The sequence below is a fragment of the Oncorhynchus masou genome, chromosome 33 (assembly GCF_036934945.1).
Source record: "Oncorhynchus masou masou isolate Uvic2021 chromosome 33, UVic_Omas_1.1, whole genome shotgun sequence".
Taxonomy (NCBI): Eukaryota; Metazoa; Chordata; class Actinopteri; order Salmoniformes; family Salmonidae; genus Oncorhynchus; species Oncorhynchus masou.
Genome location: NC_088244.1, coordinates 8564333 through 8587766, shown reverse-complemented (window position 1 = coordinate 8587766; position 23434 = coordinate 8564333). Strand labels below are relative to the sequence as shown.

The 23434-nt window shown below is 44.5% G+C and overlaps 1 protein-coding gene across 3 annotated transcripts; it reads left to right on the top strand.

The window, feature by feature from the left end:
• The first annotated feature begins 7771 nt into the window (after positions 1–7771).
• On the top strand, positions 7772–23177 carry LOC135527771 (sodium-dependent lysophosphatidylcholine symporter 1). 3 transcript variants are annotated; one of them, XM_064956324.1, is made up of 14 exons: positions 7772–8040; positions 8152–8271; positions 9090–9214; positions 9461–9593; positions 13228–13306; positions 17930–18117; positions 18452–18542; positions 18659–18780; positions 18905–18988; positions 19087–19170; positions 19274–19386; positions 21548–21691; positions 22002–22178; positions 22629–23177. In XM_064956324.1, the coding sequence occupies exons 1-14, from the start codon at positions 7954–7956 to the stop codon at positions 22669–22671; spliced, it is 1590 nt and encodes a 529-aa protein (XP_064812396.1). In that variant the 5' UTR covers positions 7772–7953; the 3' UTR covers positions 22672–23177. The 3 variants fall into 3 exon arrangements, with proteins under 3 accessions (XP_064812396.1, XP_064812397.1, XP_064812398.1); XM_064956325.1 differs by lacking the exon at positions 17930–18117 and having other exon boundaries at positions 19091–19170; XM_064956326.1 differs by lacking the exons at positions 13228–13306; positions 17930–18117 and having other exon boundaries at positions 7773–8040.
• The last annotated feature ends 257 nt before the right edge of the window (positions 23178–23434 follow it).

Below are 23434 nucleotides of genomic sequence, written 5' to 3'. Positions count from 1 at the left end.
CAACTGAAAATGTACCCCTGCATCCCTGACGTACAGCGACGTACAGCGACGTACAGCGACGTACAGCGACCAATAGCCTGCTCCCATCAATTCACAACAAACCATCAACAACAAAAGACAGAATGGTTTTATTTGAGACTTTCTTTTACCAATATAAACTGGGATGTATTACACATTAAGGACACCTTCCTAATATTGAGTTACAATCCCCGGTCCCCCTTTGCCCTCAGGACAGCCTCAAATCATAGAGGAATGGACTTTTAATTTTTTATTATTTTTTATTATTATTTACAATGACGGCCTAACCCAGCCAAACCCAAACCTAGATGATGCTGGGCCAATTGTGAGCCGCCCTATGGGACTCCCAATCACTGCCAGTTGTGATACAGCCTAGAATCGAACCAGGGTCTGTAGGGATGCCTCTAGCACTGTAGGGATGCCTCTAGCACCGCTGCGCCGCTCTGGAGCCCAAATGTAGGATCTTAATTTGAGAACAGAGCAGCCTCATTTCGTTTTGGGCATGGACTCTACAAGGTGTTGAGAGCGTTCCACAGGAATGATGGCACCATGTTGACTTCAATACTTCCCACTGTTGTGTCAAGTTGGCTGGATGTCCTTTGGCTGGTGGACCTTTCTTGATACACACGGGGAAACTGTTGAGCGTGAAAAACCCTGCAGCGTTCCAGTTCTTGACATAAACCGGTGCATATACTACTACAACCCGTTTGATTTAATATATTAGGATCCCCATGGCAACGCTAATGGTGACAGCTAGTCTTACTGGGGTCCGAGACATAACGAAAAAGACAGACGAAAGACATCACAATTGACATACATTTAAAAACATTTTTATTTTTTTAACCTTTATTTTACTAGGCAAGTCAGTTAAGAACAAATTCTTATTTTCAATGACGGCCTAGGAACAGTGGGTTAACTGCCTGTTCAGGGGCAAAACGACAGATTTGTACCTTGTCAGCTCTGGGATTTGAACTTGCAACCTTTCGGTTACTAGTCCAGCGCTCTAACCACTAGGCTACCCTGCCGCCCCAAACATAAACATGTAATGTGTGTGTGCATCTATCAGTTACACATACTGTACATGTCAGTACATAAACACAAGTGGGTCACATTTGGGGAGAGGCGTTGTGCTGTGAGGTGTTGCTTTATTTGTTTTTAAAAAAAACAGGTTTGCTGTTCACTTGTGCTGTATAAGATGGGAGTTCCATGCTCTCATAGCTCTGTATAATACTGTACGTTTCCTTGAATTTGTTCTGGACCTGGAGACTAAAAAGAAGTGTGTCAGTGCTGTGTGTAAGTTGACTTTCCAACACAATGCTTCTTATAAAAACAAGAAGTGACGCAATCAGTCTTTCCAGAGCATCTCTTTATTATGGACAACTCTCCATCTTTACAACCATTTAATTTATATGTTTTGACCATGACCCTTTACAATCGAAGGTAACTTAAGTTAATTTTGTCTCAACTTGTTCAACAGCCAGTCCATTCATTACCAGATTCAGCTGAGGTCTAGAACTTAGGGAAGAAGAGAGATCACGACACAGGAAGAAGAGAGATCACGATCGAGAAATACACGGGAAGAAGAGAGATCACGATAGAGAAATACACAGGAAGAAGAGAGATGCAGTCAAAGAAGTGTAAGCAACAATGCTCTTAGTTTGAGAGCTGTTTAAGACCAGTTTATTACTGGCCACCCATTCCAAAACAGACTGCAACTGATGCGTATATAGATGAATAATCAGGATACATGGGCACACATGCTTTGTTTAATACCAGTGGCATGTCATTGGTAAAAATAGAAATGAGTATAGGACCTAGAGAGCTGCCTTGCGGTACAGCACAATTTACATGTTAGACTTTAGAGAAGCTTCCATTAAAGAAAAACCTATGTTATATTAGATATCTCTGAATCCACGATATGGTTGAAATGCTTTAAAACATGTTTTCTCAACAACAGGTTATGATCAATAATATCAAGGCTGCACTGAAATCTAACAGTACAACTCCCACAATCTTCAAAATGTCTTTCAACCAATCACCAGTCATTTGTGTCAGTGCAGTACATGTTAAGTACCCTTCTCTATAAGCATGCTGAAACCCTGCTGTTAATTTGATTACAGAGAAGAAGCATTGTATTGGTCAAATCAAATGTATTTATAAAGCCCTTCTTACATCAGCTGATGTCACATAGTGCTGTACAGAAACCCAGCCTTAAACCCCAAACAGAAAGCAATGCAGGTGTAGAAGCACAGTGGCTAGGAAAAACTCCCTAGAAAGGCCAGAACCAAGGAAGAATCCTTGAGAGGAACCAAGCTATGAGGGGTGGCCAGTCCTATGCTGGGTGGAGATTAGAACAGAACATGGCCAAGATGTTCAAATGTTCATAGATGACCAGCAGGGTCAAATAATAATAATCACAGTAGTTGTTGAGGGTGTAACAGGTCAGCACCTCAGGAGTAAATGTCAGTTGGCTTTTCATAGCCGATTATTCAACTGCTGTCTCCAGAGAGTTGAAAAGTGCAGGTCTAGGACAGGTAGCACGTCTGGTGAACAGGTTGAAACTGGAGCAGCAGCACGGCCAGGTGGACCTGGGACAGCAAGGAGTCATCAAGCCAGGTAGTCCTGGGGCATGTTCCTAGGGCTCAGGTCCTCTGAGAGAGAGAGAAGGAGAGAATTAGAGAACGCACACTTAGATTCACACAGGACACCGAATAGGACAGGAAAAGTACTCCAAATATAACAAATTAACCCTAGCCCCCTGACACAAACGACTGCAGCAGAAATACTGGAGGCTGAGACAGGAGGGGTCGGGAGACACAGTGGCCCCATCCGACAATACCCCCGGACAGGGCCAAACAGGCAGGATATAACCCCACCCACTTTGCCAAAGCACAACCCCCACACCACTAGAGGGATATCTTCAACCACCAACTTACCATCCTGAGACAAAGCCGAGTATAGTCCACAAAGATCACCACAGCACAACCCAAGGGAGGGTGCCAACCCGGACAGGAAGATCACGTCAGTGACTCAACCCACTCAAGTGACGCACCCCTCCTAGGGATGGCATGAAAGAGCACCAGTAAGCCAGTGACTCAGCCCCTGTAATAGGGTTAGAGGCAGAGAATCTCAGTGGAGAAAGGGGAACCGGCCAGGCAGAGACAGCAAGGGCGGTTCGTTGCTCCAGTGCCTTTCCGTTCACCTTCACACTCCGGGGCCAGACTACACTCAATCATAGGACCTACTGAAGAGATTGGTCTTCAATACAGACTTAAAAGTTGAGACCGAGTCTGTGTCTCTCACATGGGTAGGCAGACTATTCCATAAAAATGGAGCTCTATAGGAGAAAGCCCTGCCTCCAGCTGTTTGCTTAGAAATTCTAGGGACATTAAGGAGGTCTGCGTCTTGTGACCGTAGTGTACGTGTAGGTATGTACGGCAGGACCAAATCGCAAGGATAGGTAGGAACAAGCCCATGTACTGCTTTGTAGGTTAGCAGTAAAACCTTGAAATCAGCCCTTGCCTTAACAGGAAGCCAGTGTAGGGAGGCTAGCACTGGAGTAATATGATCACATTTTTTGGTTCTAGTCAAGATTCTAGCAGCCGTGTTTAGCACTAACTGAAGTTTATTTAGTGCTTTATCCGGGTAGCCGGAAAGTAGAGCATTGCAGTTGTCTAAAGTAGAAGTGACAAAAGCATGGATACATTTTCCTGCATCATTTTTGCAATGTTGCGTAGATGGAAAAAAGCTGTCCTTGAAACAGTCATGATATGTTTGTCAAAAGAGAGATCAGGGTCCAGAGTAACGCCGAGGTCCTTCACAGTTTTATTTGAGACGACTGTACAACCATCAAGATTAATTGTCAGATTCAACAGAAGTTCTCTTTGTTTCTTTGGACCTAGAACTAGCATCTCTGTTTTGTCCGAGTTTAAAAGTAGAACATTTGCTTTTATGTCTGAAACACAGGCTTCCAGGGAGGGCAATTTTGGGACTTCGCCATGTTTCATCGAAATGTACAGCTGTGTGTCATCCGCATAGCAGTGAAAGTTAACATTATGTTTCCGAATGCAATTGTCAAACGCAATTGTTTCCAACAGTTTGCTAAGAGCTGGCAGCAAGCTGATAGGTCTGCTGTTAGAACCAGTAAAGGCCACTATACCACTCTTGGGTATCGGAATTACTTTGGCTTCCCTCCAGGCCTGAGGACAAAGACTTTCCTCTAGGCTCAGATTAAACATATGACAGATGTGAGGAATGGCTATAGAGTCAGCTGCCATCCTCAGTGGCTTTCCTTCTGCACTGAACAAAAATATAAATACAACATGTTAAGTGTTGGTGAGCTGAAACTGGGGACACAGTTTTGTCACACACCATCACAGATGTCTCAAGTGTTGAGGGAGCGTACAATTGGAACGCTGAATGCAGGAATGTCCACCAGAGCTGTTGCCAGATAATTGAATGTTAATTTCACTACCACAAGCAGGCTCCAATGTTGTTTTAGAGAATTTGGTAGTATGTCCAACCGGCATTACAAACGCAGATCATGTGTAACCACGCCAGCCCAGGACCTCCACATCTGGCTTCTTGACCTGCAGGATTGTCTGAGGGGGAGAACTCAGTAAAATCTTTGAATTTGTTGCTTGTTATTTTATATATTCTTTTAAATATCTTGATTTGTTTAACACTTTCTGTTACTACATGATTCCAAATGTTATTTCATAGTTTTGTTGTCTTCACTATTATTCTACAATAAAGGTAACATCCTTGAATGAGTAGGTGTCCAAACTTTTGACTGGTACTGTATATTTTGCATAAACACTCCACCCTTAGGACTGTCCAGCATGTCAACAACCATTTCAACAGTAACATCTGTTAACCCCAATATCTCTTTTGCCATCTCCACAATAACCTTCAACCTGGTATTTATGCTTTCCACAACCCGAATTGTATTGATAACTTTACTAATAAAAGCTATGATGTCAACTTTATTCATTATTACAGTGTTATTTGAGATCACACATTCATGAACAAGATTTCTGAACAACCATGACAGGACCATCAGAAGCACCAGCCCCGACAGCAGGGCCTCTAAACCATGACAGGACCATCAGAAGCACCAGCCCCGACAGCAGGGCCTCTAAACCATGACAGGACCATCAGAAGTACCAGCCCCAACAGCAGGGCCTCTAAACCAGGACAGGACCATCAGAAGCACCAGCCCCGACAGCAGGGCCTTGAAACCATGACAGGACCATCAGAAGCACCAGCCCCGACAGCAGGGCCTTGAAACCATGACAGGACCATCAGAAGCACCAGCCCCGACAGCAGGGCCTTGAAACCATGACAGGACCATCAGAAGCACCAGCCCCGACAGCAGGGACTCTAAACCATGACAGGACCATCAGAAGCACCAGCCCCGACAGCAGGGCCTCTAAATCATGACAGGACCATCAGAAGTACCAGCCCCGACAGCAGGGCCTCTAAACCATGACAGGACAATCAGAAGCACCAGCCCCGACAGCAGGTCCTCTAAACCATGACAGGACCATCAGAAGCACCAGCCCCGACAGCAGGGCCTCTAAACCATGACAGGACCATCAGAAGCACCAGCCCCGACAGCAGGGCCTCGAAACCATGACAGGACCATCAAAAGCACCAGCCCCGACAGCAGGGCCTCGAAACCATGACAGGACCATCAGAAGCACCAGCCCCGACAGCAGGGCCTCTAAACCATGACAGGACCATCAGAAGCACCAGCCCCGACAGCAGGGCCTCTAAACCATGACAGGACCATCAGAAGCACCAGCCCCGACATCAGGGCCTCTAAACCATGACAGGACAATCAGAAGCACCAGCCCCGACAGCAGGGCCTCTAAACCATGACAGGACCATCAGAAGCACCAGACCCGACAGCAGGGCCTTGAAACCATGACAGGACCATCAGAAGCACCAGCCCCGACAGCAGGCCCTCTAAATCATGACAGGACCATCAGAAGCACCAGCCCCGACAGCAGGTCCTCTAAACCATGACAGGACCATCAGAAGCACCAGACCCGACAGCAGGGCCTTGAAACCATGACAGGACCATCAGAAGCACCAGCCCCGACAGCAGGGCCTCTAAACCATGACAGGACCATCAGAAGCACCAGTCCCGACAGCAGGGCCTCTAAACCATGACAGGACAATCAGAAGCACCAGCCCCGACAGCAGGGCCTCGAAACCATGACAGGACCATCAGAAGCACCAGCCCCGACAGCAGGGCCTCGAAACCATGACAGGACCATCAGAAGCACCAGCCCCGACAGCAGGGCCTCTAAACCAGGACAGGACCATCAGAAGCACCAGCCCCGACAGCAGGGCCTTGAAACCAGGACAGGACCAGCTCCATCAGTCTGACAGTAGGTCCACTTACTACAGGTACATCCATGTCAGCTCCATCAGTCTGACAGCAGGTCCACTTACTACAGCTCCATCAGTCTGACAGTAGGTCCACTTACTACAGGTACACACATGTCCACTCCATCAGTCTGCACTGTAGTTCTACCAATCTGTTTTATGGCCTCTGAGTATGATACATCATGACTGATCCTTTATCTCTGATCCTCTCTAGCCTCTCTCCGTACCTGTCATCCACCCAATGCTGCACTGTGTACTCCCCACAATTACAGCACTTAACCTTCACATTGCTTCCACATTCACCATAATCATGTTCTCCTCCCTACTTGGCACATCTTTTCTTTCCTTTACATTGAGCAGCTACATGTCCCATTCTTTGGCATTTAAAACAATGCAGTGCATATGGGACAAATTCTCTAACATTGAAACTAAGGAATCCTATCTGTACTTTTCCCGGCAAGACTGTCTCAAACCTCAGCATCACTGATAAGCTTCCACTTCTTTGACTGCATCTCTGTGTATTTCTCTATCGTGATCTCTCTTCTTCCTGTGTCGTGATGTCTCTTCTTCCTGTGTCTTTCTGTATCGTGATGTCTCTTCTTCCTGTATCTTTATCATGATCTCTCTTCTTCCTGTGAATTTCTCTATTGTGATCTCTCTTCTCCCTGTGTATTTCTCTATTGTGATCTCTCTTCTCCCTGTGTATTTCTCTATCATGATCTCTCTTCTCCCTGTGTATTTCTCTATCGTGATCTCTCTTCTCCCTGTGTATTTCTCTATCGTGATCTCTCTTCTTCCTGTGTCGTGATGTCTCTTCTTCCTGTGTCTTTCTGTATTGTGATCTCTCTTATTCCTTTGTCTTTATCATGATCTCTCTTCTTCCTGTGTATTTCTCTATCGTGATCTCTCTTCTCCCTGTTGATTTCTCTATCGTGATCTCTCTTCTTCCTGTGTCGTGATGTCTCTTCTTCCTGTGTATTTCTGTATCGTGATCTCTCTTCTTCCTGTGTCTTTCCACTACCGGCCATTCCAGCCCTTGACCCTCATCCTCCCGCTCCATACCATCAGAAGTGACATCCATATTGTTTGCATTCCAGCACAGCTGTTGCTTCACAAAGCAGGCTAACAGTCTTGTGGTGCAGATGAGACCCGGGTTTGAACCATAGCCTAGTTGGTTAACTAATCTGCTTAAATATGGAATGCTGTTTGTCTATCAGTACATTATAGTGCTATTTCTGTAGGGTAAGCCCATTAAAACGTTTATTATTTTAATTTTAGTTGTATGCAACTTTTGTACTCCAGCCATAGTAATCGGAACCTTCTGGTGGTGTTGTCATCTCAACAAGGAGTGGTTACTGGTGGTTTCACAATATTCCGAAAGACAAAGCATCAATACCCTGTGTTGAATATCACCGCAAAATGCGAACTGGCTTTAAACCGATGCGAGCATACACCACTCACTCTATTGAAGTTCAAATCGCTTACTAATAATACCAGACCACGTAAAATTATAGTTATTTTTAAGTTGTGAACGAGAGAATGGCACATACCACGGTGATCAGTGATGGGTCACCCTATGAGGACAAAAATGAGTTGGCTACAACGAAGGATGGAAACGCAACACGGGTAATGTTATTTTGCCCGTTATTTTCAAATCTTTCTCAATAATTTGTATCCACCGAACTTCGGACTAATGTGAATTGAGCAGGCTAAATAAACCATGTAATATTCTTGCAGAAAACCAGAGGCATTCCTTTCTCCAGGAAGATAAGTTATGCAGTTGGTGGCATGCCCTATCAGATGACGGCCAACGCGAAGGGATTCTTCTTGCAGATTTTCCTGCTGGATGTTGTACAGGTCAGTGCTGGGGTTCGGATGAGGTCTGCCTGGAAGACACTGATGTTTAACCTCAACTATTGATCTGAGATGGAATTTTGTAGAAAATATTTACTTCCCCCGCCCACCCATTTTAATAATGAGGATTATAATGTCAGTATAATCAATAAGGATGGTAGTAATATATTGATGTTTTTTTTTTCTGAAGACTCTTCCAAGTTGACTGGAATAGTGTCCTCAGTTCAATTCTCATAGCATGTTTTGTAATGCCTGTAGCATGTGTATGGTGGAGTTTTACAAGTGTGTGTGTGTGTGTAGTGGGAATGCAAATATTTGTATTATTATTGTAACTCTCATCCCTTCTCCAAATAAAGTTGTTTTTATAATGCAGAAAATGATCAAATAATTCATCTGCCTCGAACATCATGGCTGAAGTTTAGTTATTGGCATCAAATGCTCTTTGTTGAGTTGTTTAACAAAAGTTATTTCGTAACTTCCCCTTTATGTATGGCCTTGGCTATAAACCCCTCATTAGTACCTCCTAGAAATTCAATGTAAGATTCTACTACTTCAGGCCGACTCTACCAACCAAACAGCACCGTATATGATGGTAATAGCATAGTGTGTATTTTAGATTCTGTATTTGTTATATATATTTATTGGTGTGGTATTGCGCTCAGCCCTCATCCCATGATGCAACAGAGCAGCCACCCTCTGTAATTTAACAACACTGTCACCTACATTACTTTAGTTAGTGAGTTCTATTAACACCAGGCAAAGGCTCATTTCTTAACAACTCCACCACTACCCAGTAATGATTCTTTATACTGCACCTCTAGATGGGGGCCTTCTATGCGTCTCTCATCCTCTTCCTTGGCCGGGCATGGGATGCCATCACTGATCCTCTGGTGGGATATATGGTCATCAAGAGTGGTAGGACACGCATCGGCAAACTCATTCCCTGGTTAGTGACTTCAGAAGAGCAACGCCCATAATATCTGCAGCCCCCCGCACCTCTTATTCAGTTAAATGCGGAAGACACATTTCAGTTGAATGCATTCAGTTGTACAACTGACTAGATATTCTTTCTTTCTTTCTCTGCACACCACATCACTGATTTAGGATACATTCTGACGATAAAACACGATAAAACTGCCCATGATTTCCCCATTCAAGTAATGTGCGATATTCCCTCCCTTCCACCCCTCAGGATCGTATTCTCCATGCCTCTGGGCGTCCTGGCCTACATCATGATGTGGTTCACGCCTCGGGAGTCCATGTCTCCCTCCTCCAGTTTCTTCTGGTTCTTCATCTGGAGCTGCCTTTTTGATGCCTTCATGACTGTAAGCTTAAATTAAATTAAATGTTATTTTGTCACTTGCTTCGTAAACAACAGGTGTAGACTAACAGTGAAATGCTTACTTACGGGCCCTTCCCAACGATGCAAAGGAGTAAAAAAGAGAAATAATAGAACAATTCAAAACAATAATACAAGAAATAAATACACAATGAGTAACAATAACTTGGCTACATACGCAGGGCACCAGTACTGAGTTGATGTGCAGGGGTACCAGTACTAAGTTGATGTGCAGGGGTATGAGGTCATTGAGGTAGATATGTACATATAAAGTGCATTTGGAAAGTATTTAGACCCCTGGACTTTTTCCACATTTTGTTACGTTACAGCCTTATTCTAAAATGGATTCAATAAAAAAAAAGTCCTCTACAATCTACACAAAATACCCCATAATGACCAAGTGAAAACAGATTTTGAGATTTTTGCAAATGTTATATGTAACAACTGAAAAACCTTATTTACATAAGTGTTCAGACCCTTTGCAATGATACTCGAAATTGAGCTCAGGTGCATCCTGTTTCCATTGATCATCCTTGAGATGTTCACTTGGAGTCCACTTGTGGTAAATTCAATTGATTAGACATGATTTGGAAATGCACACACCTGTCTATATACAGTGGCTTGCACAGTATTCACCCCCCTTGGCATTTTTCCTATTTTGTTGCCTTACAACCTGGAATTAAAATAGTTTTTTGGGGGGGGTTGGTATCATTTAATTTACACAACATGCCTACCACTTTGAAGATGCTAAATATTTATTTTTATTTTGAAACAAACAATAAGTAAGACAAAAAAACTTAACTTGAGCGTGCATAACTATTAAACCCCACCAAAGTCAATACTTTGTAGAGTCGCCTTTTGCAGCAATTACAGCTGCAAGTCTCTTGGGGTATGTCTCTATAAGCTTGGCACATCTAACCACTGGGATTTTTGCCCATTCTTCAAGGCAAAACTGGGCCAGCTCCTTCAAGTTGGATGGGTTCCACTGGTGTACAGCAATCTTTAAGTCATACCACATATTTTCAATTGGATTGAGGTCTGGGCTTTGACAAGGCCAATCTAAAGACATTTGAATGTTTCCCCTTAAACCACTCGAGTGTTGCTTTAGCAGTATGCTTAGGGTCATTGTCCTGCTGGAAGATGAACCTCCGTCCCAGTCTCAAATCTCTGGAATACTGAACCAGGTTTCCTTCAAGAATTTCCCTTTATCACCAACCATCATTCCTTCAATTCTGACTAGTTTCCCTGCTGATGGAAAAACATCCCCACAACATGATGCTGCCACCGCCATGCTTTACTGTGGGGATGGTGTTCTTGGGGTGATGAGAGGTGTTTGGTTTGCACCTGACATGTGTTTTCCTTGATGGCCAAAAAGTTACATTTTAGTCTCCTCTGACCAGAGTACCTTCTTCCATATGTTTGGGGAGATTCCCAGATGCCTTTTGGCGAACATCAAACGTGCTTGCTTATTTTTTTCTTTAAGCAATGGCTTTTTTTCTGGACACTTCCGTAAAGCCCAGCTCTGTGGAGTGTACGGCTTAATGTGGTCCTATGGACAGATACTCCAATCTCTGCTGTTGAGCTTTGCAGCTCCTTCAGGGTTATCTTTGGTCTCTTTGTTGCCTCTCTGATTATTGCTCTCCTTGCCTGGTCTGTGAGTTTTGGTGGGCGGCCCTCTCTTGGCAGGTTTGTTGTGGTGCCATATTCTTTCTATTTTTTTAATAATCGATTTAATAGTGCTCCGTGGGATGTTCAAAATTTCTGATATTTTTCTTATAACCCAACCCTGACATGTACTACTCCACAACTTTGTCCCTGACCTATTTGGAGAGCTCCTTGGTCTTCATGGTACCGCTTGCTTAGTGGTGTTGCAGACTCTGGGGCCTTTCAGAACAAGTGTATATATACTGAGATCACGTGACACTTAGATTGCAAACAGGTGGACTTCATTTAATTCATTATGTGACTTCTGAAGGTAATTGGTTAAACCAGATCTTATTTTGGGGCTTCATAGCAAAGGGGGAGGGGGGGGGAATACATATGCATGCACCACTTTTCCATTAAAAATAATAATTTTAAAACAAGTTACTTTTTTCACTTCACCAATTTGGACTATTTTGTGTATGTCCATTACCTGAAATCCAAATATAAATCCATTTAAATTACAGATTGTAATGTAACAAAATAGGAGAAATGCCAAGAGGTGATGAATACTTTTGCAAGGCACTGTAAGGTCCCACAGTTGACAGTGCATGTCGGAGCAAAAACCAAACCATGAGGTCGACGGTATTGTCCGTAGACCTCTCAGACAGGATTGTGTCGAGGCATAGTTCTAGGGAAAGGTACCAAACATTTCTGCAGCCTTGTAGTGCCCCAAGAACATGGTGGCCTCCATTATTCTTAAATGGAAGTAGTTTGGAACCTCCAAAACTCTTCCTAGAGCTGGCTGTCCGGCCTAAATAAGCAGTCGGGGGAGAAGGGCCTTGGTCAGGGAGGTGACCAAGAACCCGATGGTCCCTCTGACAGAGCTCTACAGTTCTTCTGTGGAGATGGGAGAACCTTCTAGAAGGACAACAATCTCTGGAACACTCCACCAATCAAGCCTTTATAGTAGAGTGGCCAGACGGAAGCCACTCCTCAGTGAAAGGTACATGACAGCCCACTTGGAGTTTGCCAAAAGGCACCTAAAGACTCTCAGACCATGGGAAACAAGATTCTCTGGTCTGATGAAACCAAGATTGAATTCTTTGGCTTGAATACCAAGTGTCACGTCTGGTGGAAACCTGCCACCATCCCTACAGTGAAGCATGGTGGTGGCAGCATCATGCTGTCGGGATGTTTTTCAGCTACAGGGACTGGGAGACTAGTCAGGATTGAGGCAAAGATGAACGGAGCAAAGTACAGAGCGATTCTTGATGAAAACCTGCTCAGGACCTCCGACTAGGGCCAAAGTTCACCTTCCAACAGCAAAATGACCCTAAGCACACAGCCAAGAAAACACAAGAGTGGCTTCGGAGCAAGTTTCTGAATGTCCTTGAGTGGCACATCCAGAGCCCGGACTTGAGCCCAATAGAACATCTCTGGAGAGACCTGAAAATAGCTGTGCAGCAACACTCCCCAACCAACCTGACTGAGCTTGAGAGGATCTGCAGAGAAGAATGGGTGAAACTTCTCAAATACAGGTGTGCCAAGCTTGTAGCGTCGGCTGCCAAGCAGTTTCCATAAGAAGCGGCGATGCAGCCATTCAAGTTTCTCTCTCTCAGTGGTGCAGCTGTAAAACATGATGTGTTTTCAGCCTCCTGAGGGGGGAAGAGGCGTTGTCGTGCCCTCTTCTCGACTGTGTTGGTGTGTTTGGACCATGATATGTCCTTAGTGATGTGGACACTGAGGAACTTGAAGCTCTTGCCCTGCTCCACTACAGCCCTGTCAATGTAGATGGAGGTGTGCTCGGTCCTCCGTGGCGACTACTAAGCTAGTAGCCACAATCTATTCCATTTTGCCAGCGGTGCTTATAATGCTTAGGTGCACCCAACTTCTAACAGAACTATGGTTAGGGCCAAATACTCTACCGTTCTTTGTACATTGTTCCTGTAGTTGAAGTCCATCTCTTCCCTCTCCAGTGCTATCATGTCCCCTACTCTTCACTCAACATGTTCCTGGGGGGTGACCAGAAGGACAGAGACTCTGCCACCGCCTACAGTAAGGCATCCTCTGGAGTTAAATCGCTCATCAGATATTGTTTCAGGTTTCCCTTGGAAAATATGATTTCATTTAATTTTTAGCAGGACTTCCCAGATTAAATTATTAGTAAACACATTCTTATGATAATGATGATGGTACAACCAGCACTGATACTCTTAATGTTCTCCGTTGTTGTGATGCAGCCTATGTAGTGGTTATCACTATTATTATTTGTATAGAGACGTAGGCAGGCCAGACAGGATGTCAGTTTTATGCAAGACTGTTGAGGGTTTGGTTTCCTGGCAGTGACTGACTCTGTTTGCTGTGGACGTGGTGTTGGCTGAAAAGCAAGCTAAAGTTAACAGGTCAAGGATCAGAGACACAGACACATTTCCTGAAAAAAAAAGACGCCTAATTTAAGAAGTGTTGTGTGCATTAGAGATAATATATATACCGGCTTGGTTTCAGTCTATGGACAGTATGCCTTGAACGGCAATTCTGCCACTTTTCAACCTCATATTCATTATCTCCAAAACCAAACCAGTGTCTGAAAACAGCAGTGTTTCTAAATTCAGCAAAAAAAGAAACGCCCCTTTTTCAGGACCCTGTCTTTCAACGATAATTTGTACATAGCCAGATAACTTCACAGATCTTCATTGTAAAGGGTTTAAACACTGTTACTCATGCTTGTTCAATGAACCATAAACAATTCATGAACATGCACCTGTGGCAATTAAGGTAATTAAGGCAATTAAGGTCACAGTTCTGAAGATTTCGGACACTAAAGAGGCCTTTCTACTGACTCTGAAAAACACCAAAAGAAAGATGCCCAGGGTCCCTGCTCATCTGTTTGAACGTGCCTTAGGCATGCTGCAAGGAGGCACGAGGACTGCAGATGTGGCCAGGGCAATAAATTGCAATGTCTGTACTGTGAAACGCCTAAGACAGCACGACAGGGAGACAGGATGGACAGCTGATCGTACTCGCAGTGACAGACCACGTGTAACAACACCTGCACAGGTAAAGTACATCCGAACATCACACCTGCAGGACAGGTACACGATGGCAACAACAACTGCCGAGTTACACCAGGAACACACAATCCCTCCATCAGTGCTCAGACTGTCCGCAATAGGCTGAGAGAGTTGTTGGACTGAGGGCTTGTAGGCCTGTTGATTGGTGAGGACATGCCTTACATCACCGACAACAAGGTCGCCTATGGATCCACTGTCGCTGGACCAGACAGGACTGGCAAAAAGTGCTCTTTACTGAGTTGCGGTTTTGTCTCACCAGGGGTGATGGTCGGATTTGTGTTTATCGTCGAAGGAATAAGCATTACCCCGAGGCCTGTACTCTGGGAGGTGAAGGATCCGTCATGGTCTGGGGCGGTGTGTCACAGCATCATCGGACTGAGCTTGTTGTCATTGCAGGCAATCTCAACGCTATGCGTTACAGGGAAGACATCCTCCTCCCTCATGTGGTACCCTTCCTGCAGGCTCATCCTGACATGACCCTCCGGCATGACAGTTCCACCAGCCATACTGCCCGTTCTGTGCGTGACAGGAATGTCAGTATTCTGCCATGGCCAGCGAAGAGCCCAGATCTCAATCCCATTGAGCACGTCTGGGACCTATTGGATCGGAGGGTGAAGGCTAGGGCCATTCCCCCCCTGAAATGTCCTTGAACTTACAGGTGCCTTGGTGGAAGAGTGGGGTAACATCTCACAGCAAGAACTGGCAAATCTGTTGCAGTCCATGAGGAGGAGATGCACTGTAGTACTTAATACAGCTGGTGGCCACACCATATACTGACTGTTACAGAAGATTTAGCCAATAGTTGTTTAGAGCACACAGCTTCACACTGTTTGAGTGAAACAGAGATGCATGCTGGCAGCTGAAAAAACAAAAACACTCATAAAAAATAAAAAACACTCATAAAAAATATGTTTTCAGAAAATTCTCCATATCTGTTGCCTGAGTACTCAGCACGCCCCTATTTCTAAGCAGCTTGACATCCTTTTATTTATTTAGTTATTATTATTTTAAGTAGAACCTCCTCAGAATCTCCTCATTTAACTAGGCAAGTCAGTTAAGAACAAATTCTTATTTACAATGACGGTCTATCCCTGCCAAACCCAGATGATGCTGGGATAATTGTGCGTCGTCCTATGGGACTCCTAATCCCAGCCGGATGTGATGCAGCCTGGATTTTAACCAGGTACTGTTGTGACACTGAGATGCAGTGCATTAGACCGCTGCGCCACTCGGGAGCGCTCAGTGGTACCGTGACCCAGATCTACAGTTGAGCTCGGATCTACAGTTGAGCTCAGCTCAACGCTGGGGTCGCTGTTGAGTATGTTTGAGGGGTGGATGTAGCACATAGGGATGTGTGAAACTCCTTAGCCTGAAGTTTCGTGCTTGCTTCACCTCATTAGCTAGCTTTTGAGGTGGCACGATCGTCTAAGACGCTTGAGGAAGGACGATCGCGTGTGTTTGTGAGGCAGAGCGGCAGGTAGCCTAGTGGTTAGAGCGTTGGGACTAGTAACCACGTGCTTTTGCCTATACGAAGTCGAGCAAAAATAATATGCCTACATATTTTAGGCTGGCATATTTTAGACTGACGTTATTGCATGCTAATTGTTTCTGATTGTTAGTGATAGATGAGCAAATACATCAACTAGAGCGACTTTAATTTGATTTATTTAACCTTTATTTTAACTAGGCAAGTCAGTTCAGAACAAATTCTTATTTACAATGAAGGCCTACCAGAAGGCAAAAGGCCTCCTGCGGGGGCTGGGATATAAAATGATAGGACAAAACACACATCACGACAAGAGAGACACTACATAAAGAGAGACCTAAGACAACAACATAGCATGGTAGCAACACATCCTGGCAGCAGCACAACATGGTAGCAAAACAACATGGTAGCAGCACAAAACATGTAATAAACATTGTTGGGGCGCAGACAACAGCACAAAATGCAAGAAGGTAGAGACAACAATACATCATGCGAAGCAGCCACAACACGAAGCAGCCACAACTGTCAGTAAGAGTGTTCATGATTGAGTCTTTGAATGAAGAGATGGAGATAAAACTGACCAGTTGGATTGTTTTTTGCAGCTCGTTCCAGTTGCTAGCTGCAGCGAACTGAAAAGAGGAGCGACCAGGGATGTGTGTGCGTGCTTTGGGGAAAGAAACCAATTAACCAAATCCTCTCTATACAGACAGAGATTCAGTGAAACAAAATCACAGTCAGTGACAAGTCAGTGAAGTCGAAGGCTTTTGGTCGGGAGTAAGCTAAGGCTATTAAGGGACTGCGAAATAATCCACTTGTTAAACTACATAACATGCTGGTAACATGCTGTAATAAATGAGCCAACGAGACAAGATTATCATGAGCAGCACTCACCTCAATTTAGCTAACATTTCCCCAGCCTAATTGTAGCATAACCAATATACAAACGGAGATTCAGTGAAAATGTTGATTGATTTACCAGGATGAGACCCCACAGAATTGTCTCAATGCAGCGTGTTGGCGCTGTATCAATAAAAACCGTGCTGAAATGTTCTTGACCACACAAGGGAATACCTTTACAACGATTGCTGCCTCAGCATTGCGTCAAAATTGTATGCTAAGCCTTTGGCCAAAGTGTATCGAAATGATTAGTTATGCAGAAATAAAAGTTTTGACATTGATACCGGCAATACCTTTCAGATATAAGGAAGATGCTGGATAAAAGTTGACGGTGTGGTGAAGTTGGTGTGAAAAACGTTTTAGTATTGTAACGACCCTGGGTTTATAAGCGGAAATCGACCCTGCCGCACGAGTATTCTTTTTGAGGCACAGTCGATAGCATGCCGGACCTCGGGCTCCAAGGTCGAGGGTTCGAGACCTGCTCCCTGCTGTTTCATTACAGTATGAAAGGGATAATAGTGTTTGAAAATCACTGTTTTTAAAACGTTTAAACTTTTGATGTTATCAGGTAGAACTATTTTTTTTTCTTCTACAAAATGTAGAAATGGACCGTTTTCACACATGTTGACGCTGGTATTGTGCTGTAGGTAAAGAAGTGGTGGAGTTGCCTCATACAGTAATATTGTTTTTAAAAAGAGCATCTTTGGTTTTAACCCCCAAAACACCTGAGGTAAAATGTTTTCCCTCTCCATTTCCTCTTCACTGTTCTCCATGTCAGTGTTTCCCAAACTTTTCTCTGTTACTGGGGTGGCAGAGTAGCCTAGTGGTTAGTGCGTTGGACTAGTAACCGAAAGGTTGCAAATTCGAATCCCCGAGCTGACAAGGTACAAATCTGTCGTTCTGCCCCTGAACAGGCAGTTAACCCACTGTTCCTAGGCCGTCATTGAAAATAAGAATTTGTTCTTAACTGACTTGCCTAGTAACATAAAGGTTAAATAAAAAAAACTGTACCACCAAGTACATTTTGGTCTGCCCAGAGTACCCTTGAAGTACCCCCTTCATATTCCTTTTACCAGTTAACCTATGGTCTCATGAGTCTTCTCAAGTACCCCCTGTGGATAGGACAGGTACTTCAAGGGTTCCTCGTACTCCTGGTTGGTTAATTCCATGTCACTGTTTTCATTGTATATGTCTCCATCCTCTTCAATAGTTCTTTTCCCTCAGGAATGGGGATGGAGGTGTTTGCAACCCTGGCGGGTGCAACCATTCAGGGTCAGATTGTGGGGGTGTACCATGCTAAGAGTGCACAAGTCTGCAGGCAGCTGAACTACAGCGAGGCCTCCCTCCGTAACGTCTCCTCGCCCCTAATCCAGAACTTTTCCTCGTCCCTCACTGATACCCTTCAGAACACGGTTTGGTCCATCATATCCATAACCCCCACCGTCTTTCTCTTCTCGCTCTTACAATAACCACTATCACACTCTTCTGTAACCGAGAAGACAACTTTGCATCACTTCCTCTCTGCAATATGTCAAAAGTGTGAAAGAGAACTTATCAACTAGAATTTGCCTGTACTGTAGAAATTCAACAATAGCATTGCAGTTATAGGTTCTTCCCTATTTGTGGTCATTACAGGAAATGTAATCTTGTCTTGTCTGAGTTGACAAGTATTTTCCCCTGAGCTTGTTGTTGTGTACAAATACGCTAATTTAATATTAATTTGTTATTTTCCTGTCTTGGCTTCAGAGGAGAGCTTACGTGCTTGCTGCTTTAGTTTTGGGAGGAATCTATTTCCTGTGTTGTGTTGTGCTCTTCCTGGGTGTGAAGGAGCAGTTGGGTGAGTATGGTTTCTTAGGTGCTTCTGTTGTATGTAGATTAATTAATACTTTTTTTGACTGGGGTACGAGAGACATCAGGCTGTTTATTGATGATTTGTTTCACTTTCCACCCCAGCTCCTCTCAGTACCCTGGACCGTATCCGTATTCCCTACCTGGCAGGTATGAAGATGGTGGTGGGACACACCCCTTACGTGAAACTCGTATTCGGGTTTCTCTTTGCCTCGCTTGCCTTCCAGGTGAGGGTTGCCCTAGGGTCTGGACTGTGTGTTTTGTGTGTATGATGATGATGATGATGATCATGGAGATGTTAATGACTTTTAAATTATTCTCTTTCTTTCCTGTCACGGCGACATTACCCAGATGGCTCAAGGAAACTTTGCCCTCTTCTGTACCCATGCTGCAGGTCTGGGGGCCTACTTCCAACACCTCGTCCTTATCCTGCTAGTGAGTAAAGTAACCACGTCTGACACTCATTCAGAGTAGGTTCAGGTTTAGGTAACAAGAGTGTCTTTTTGTTGTTGTATGTGTGTGTCCTTGTCTAGACAGCTGCCACATTGTCCATCCCTCTGTGGCAGACACTGCTTTTGAGACTGGGGAAGAAGACGACGCTGTACATAGGACTCTGTGTAAGTTCCCTTTTACAAGAACGTGGTTATGTATATGTTTCACCTGATCCTTAACATTTTGAACTTCCTTCATCACTCTGTCTGTTGTTTCTCCTTTTTTCAGATGTATGCACCAGCCCTTGTGATCATTGCGTCCATACAGAGCAACCTGCCTGTCTTCATCATTATGTCCATCATATCTGGGTCTAGTCTATCGGCACTCTACCTGCTGCCCTGGTGAGAGTTTGTGTTTGTACACATACAATGCATTCTGACAGTATTCAGACCCCTTGACTTTTTCCACATTTTGTTTTACGTTACAGCCTTACTCTAAAATTGATTAATTTATTTTTTCTTTCCCTCATCAGTCTATACACAATACACCATAATGACAAAGCAAAAACAGGTTTTTAGAAATGTTTGCAAATTTACGAAAAATGTCAAACTGAAATATCACATTTACATAAGTATTCAGACCCTTTACTCAGTACTTTGTTGAAAGTACAGCCTTGCATTTTCTTGGGTGATGACGCTACAACCTTGTCAAGGGGTCTGAATACTTTCCAGATGCACTGTAGGTCAAAACACAATAAATGTGATGACTAAAATTATAGTATTAACGAGCATTAGAGATACAGTACCATTACATGTTCAATGGCTTAGGGCTCCCGAGTGGTGCAGCGGTCTAAGACACTACATCTCCGTGCTAGAGGCGTTACTACAGACCCTGGTTCGATTCCAGGCTGTATCACAACCGGCCGTGATTGGGAGTCCCATAGGGTTTGGCCGGGGAAGGCCGTCATTGCAAATAAGAATTTGTTGGTGCCTCCCGAGTGGCGCAGTGGTCTAAGGCACTGCATCGCAGTAGCTAGCTTTGCCTCTAGTCCAGTAGCTCTGTAGCAGCCGGCCGCGACCAGGAGACCCATTTGGCCCAGCGTCGCTTGGGATAGGGGAGGGTTTGGCCGGCAGGGATGTCCTTGTCTCATCGCGCCCTAGCGCGTTGACACGGTTGTCAGGTGCACGGTGTTTCCTCTGACACATTGGTGTGGCTGGCTTCCGGGTTAAGCGGGCATTGTGTCAAGAAGCAGAAGCTTGGTTTGGTTGTGTTTTGGAGGACGCAAGGCTCTCGACCTTTGCCTCTCCCGAGTCCGTACGGGAGTTGCAGCAATGAGTCATAACTGTAACCACAAAATTGGGGAGAAAAAGAGGTAAATGTAAATAAAATACTATAAAAAATAATAACTGGTTCTTAACTAACTTGCCTAGTTAAATAAAGGTTAAATAAAACACACTGACATGTTGTAGCATACTATAACTAGTCCGGGCCTCCAGCCACACCACACGGTCACACCTGATTACTCATAGCACTGATCCTAGCGCCCCCCCCCCTCATTATGTTGGTGCCAGAAATGAGTAAAACACAGACGTGCTAGCTTGGGGCTGGGGCAAAACTGTGACACCAATCAGGCCCCGAGGACTGGAGCTGCCCAGGCCTGCCCTAGCACTACACAACTGATTCAAATAATAACATTAACCTTTGTTGATTTTAAACAGTGGTGTAGTGCTTGGGCAGAAACCAAAACGTGCACCCCTTGGGGTCCCGAGGACTGAGTTCAGTAAACAGTGCTCTAGAGTATCTTGAAAGCCACTATATAAACAGTTAGGTCAGTATAGCCTATCATAATGGCCCTGTCTCCCTGGTAACTGGACTGGGGCTTTCCTACCACACACTCTGGACTGGGGCACTTCCCTCCCACACACTCTGGACTGGGGCGCTTCCCTCCCACACACTCTGGACTGGGGCGCTTCCCTCCCACACACTCTGGACTGGGGCGCTTCCCTCCCACACACTCTGGACTGGGGCGCTTCCTCCCACACACTCTGGACTGGGGCGCTTCCCTCCCACACACTCTGGACTGGGGCGCTTCCCTCCCACACACTCTGGACTGGGGCGCTTCCCTCCCACACACTCTGGACTGGGGCGCTTCCCTCCCACACACTCTGGACTGGGGCGCTTCCCTACCACACACTCTGGACTGGGGCACTTCCCCCCCACAACCTCTGGACTGGGGCACTTCCCTACCACACACTCTGGACTGAGGCGCTTCCCTCCCACACACTCTGGACTGGGGCGCTTCCCTCCCACACACTCTGAGATTCTTATTTTTCCACAGCTATTGGAGACCACACTCCTAAAGACTTGAGTCATGAGGAAAGTTAAGAAATGGTCTGCAGTGCTCTCTGAGCTGAGAAACATCTGTGTTTTACTACAACTATTAAATCATCTAGTAAAGGAAGGAAGGAAGAAGAAGTGGACAGTAATACATGTGTTATTTATTTAGTGAAATAGTCTACAATGTATTCTCACACAGTACCTTGTCATCCTGTCTGTGTGCAGGTCTATGTTGCCGGATGTAGTTGATGACTTCAAGGTGAAGAATCCCACCAGTACAGACCTAGAGCCCATGTTTTACTCATGCTATGTTTTCTTCAACAAGTTTGGAGGAGGGATGTCTGTGGGCATCTCCACCCTGGCATTACAGTGAGTTCCACCTGCAGGGATTGGACACTAAAATTATTGGTACAGTATTGGTACAAATATAATTTGAATCTTGTATGGATTTATTTACATCAACATTACTCTTCATTTGGGTGCAGTTTAGACCTTTGTCATGTCTCTAAACAGCACCCAACGAAGAGTCATGTTGATGTAAATAAACCCATACATGACTCAATCTATATTTGTACCAATGCTTGGATTCTATCTGTAGGGCGGCGGCACTTTCAGAAGAGTTTCCCCTCTTCTGCAATTGCTTGTCTACCGAGTGTAACCCTCTTCTCCCCACCCTCAGCTTTGCAGGGTATAAGCCTGGGGCCTGCAGGCAGAACCCAGCTGTGATCACAGCCTTGCGGGTCCTGTTCGCCCCTGTGCCTGTCGTCCTCCTCCTCATTGGTCTGGTGCTGTTTTATTTCTACCCCATCAATGAGGAGCGGCGCGGCCAGATCCAACAGGAACTGCAGAAAGCAGAGTGAGTTTCCATCCTGTTGATGGTCCCAATACCCTACAGTGGATCTACATTACTTGGATTAATTGGTTGAACAGATTGTATGCTAGACTGACATCTAGTGGTAGATCACTGTAGCTGTCTAGTTTTTGTTTTTCTCGCAAATCAAATAAAAGTTTATTGGGCACGTGCACATGGTACAGCCATTTGCTTACTTGCTAATGCTCCTCAGCAATGACAAATACAAGAGTACCAAAATAACAAGAGGTAAATAAAAGTAGATTAAAAAAAAGTAATACAAATAGTAATATCAAAATAATGTACATAATAGAATTTACAGTATGATTTTATAAAAAATATACTTGAACGATATCATAATATATTTACTTTTTATTTTATTTTATGAAGACATGTTAGCTTTCCTGATAATTCTATGACATTGTTTCACTTACAAAGCCATTTTGTTCTTTACAGGAAAGGGGATGGAAACCAAGAAATGGAGGCAGTGGGATTGTAGACTTCGCTCAGACACAGCCAGCCTGTCAAGCTGGAAACTTCCATCTGTCAGTGTCTTTGTCTGACATGGCGCATGACTGTTCACACCTCATCTGACACCATGCTAGGACACTGCTTCCTATTTCACTGAAGACGATTGTCATGGTCACAGGCCGAAACACAGACACTTGACTCAGCCTATGTATTGAATCTTTGCGTGTGTGTGTTTTCTTATCCAACCATTGTAATCACTTTTGTGTACAACAGTGGTTCCCAACCTTTCTCTGTTAATGTACCACCAACTTAATTTTTCTCTGCCCAGAGTACCCCTGATGTACCCCCTCATGTGCGTTTTACCATCTTCTCAAGTACCCCCTGTAGGTAGACCAGGTACCCCCTGTGGATAGGGCAGGTACCACCAGGGGTCTTAGTAGCTCTGGTTGGGAACCACTGGTGTCCAGTACTGTTCACTGGATGCAAGGACCTCAGAGTAATATGTTTGTAATAAACCACTTTTATTCAAAGGGATCAAGATCGACATTTTATTTGAAGTATTTTAACCTAGAATACAGTAGGCCTAAATTCTACTCTAGTATGGGATGCTGATGCTTCATTACAGATCAAATATATTACAATAAATAGATGGGGAAGGTAAATCTAACATCCAACAGAAGAAGAAAAAACCACGGGATCGTTTAATGGTGCGTGCATTGTTATTACATTGTTATTATTTATGAACAGAATAAAAAAATACAAAATCGCGCTCAAAATGTGACGAACACTCC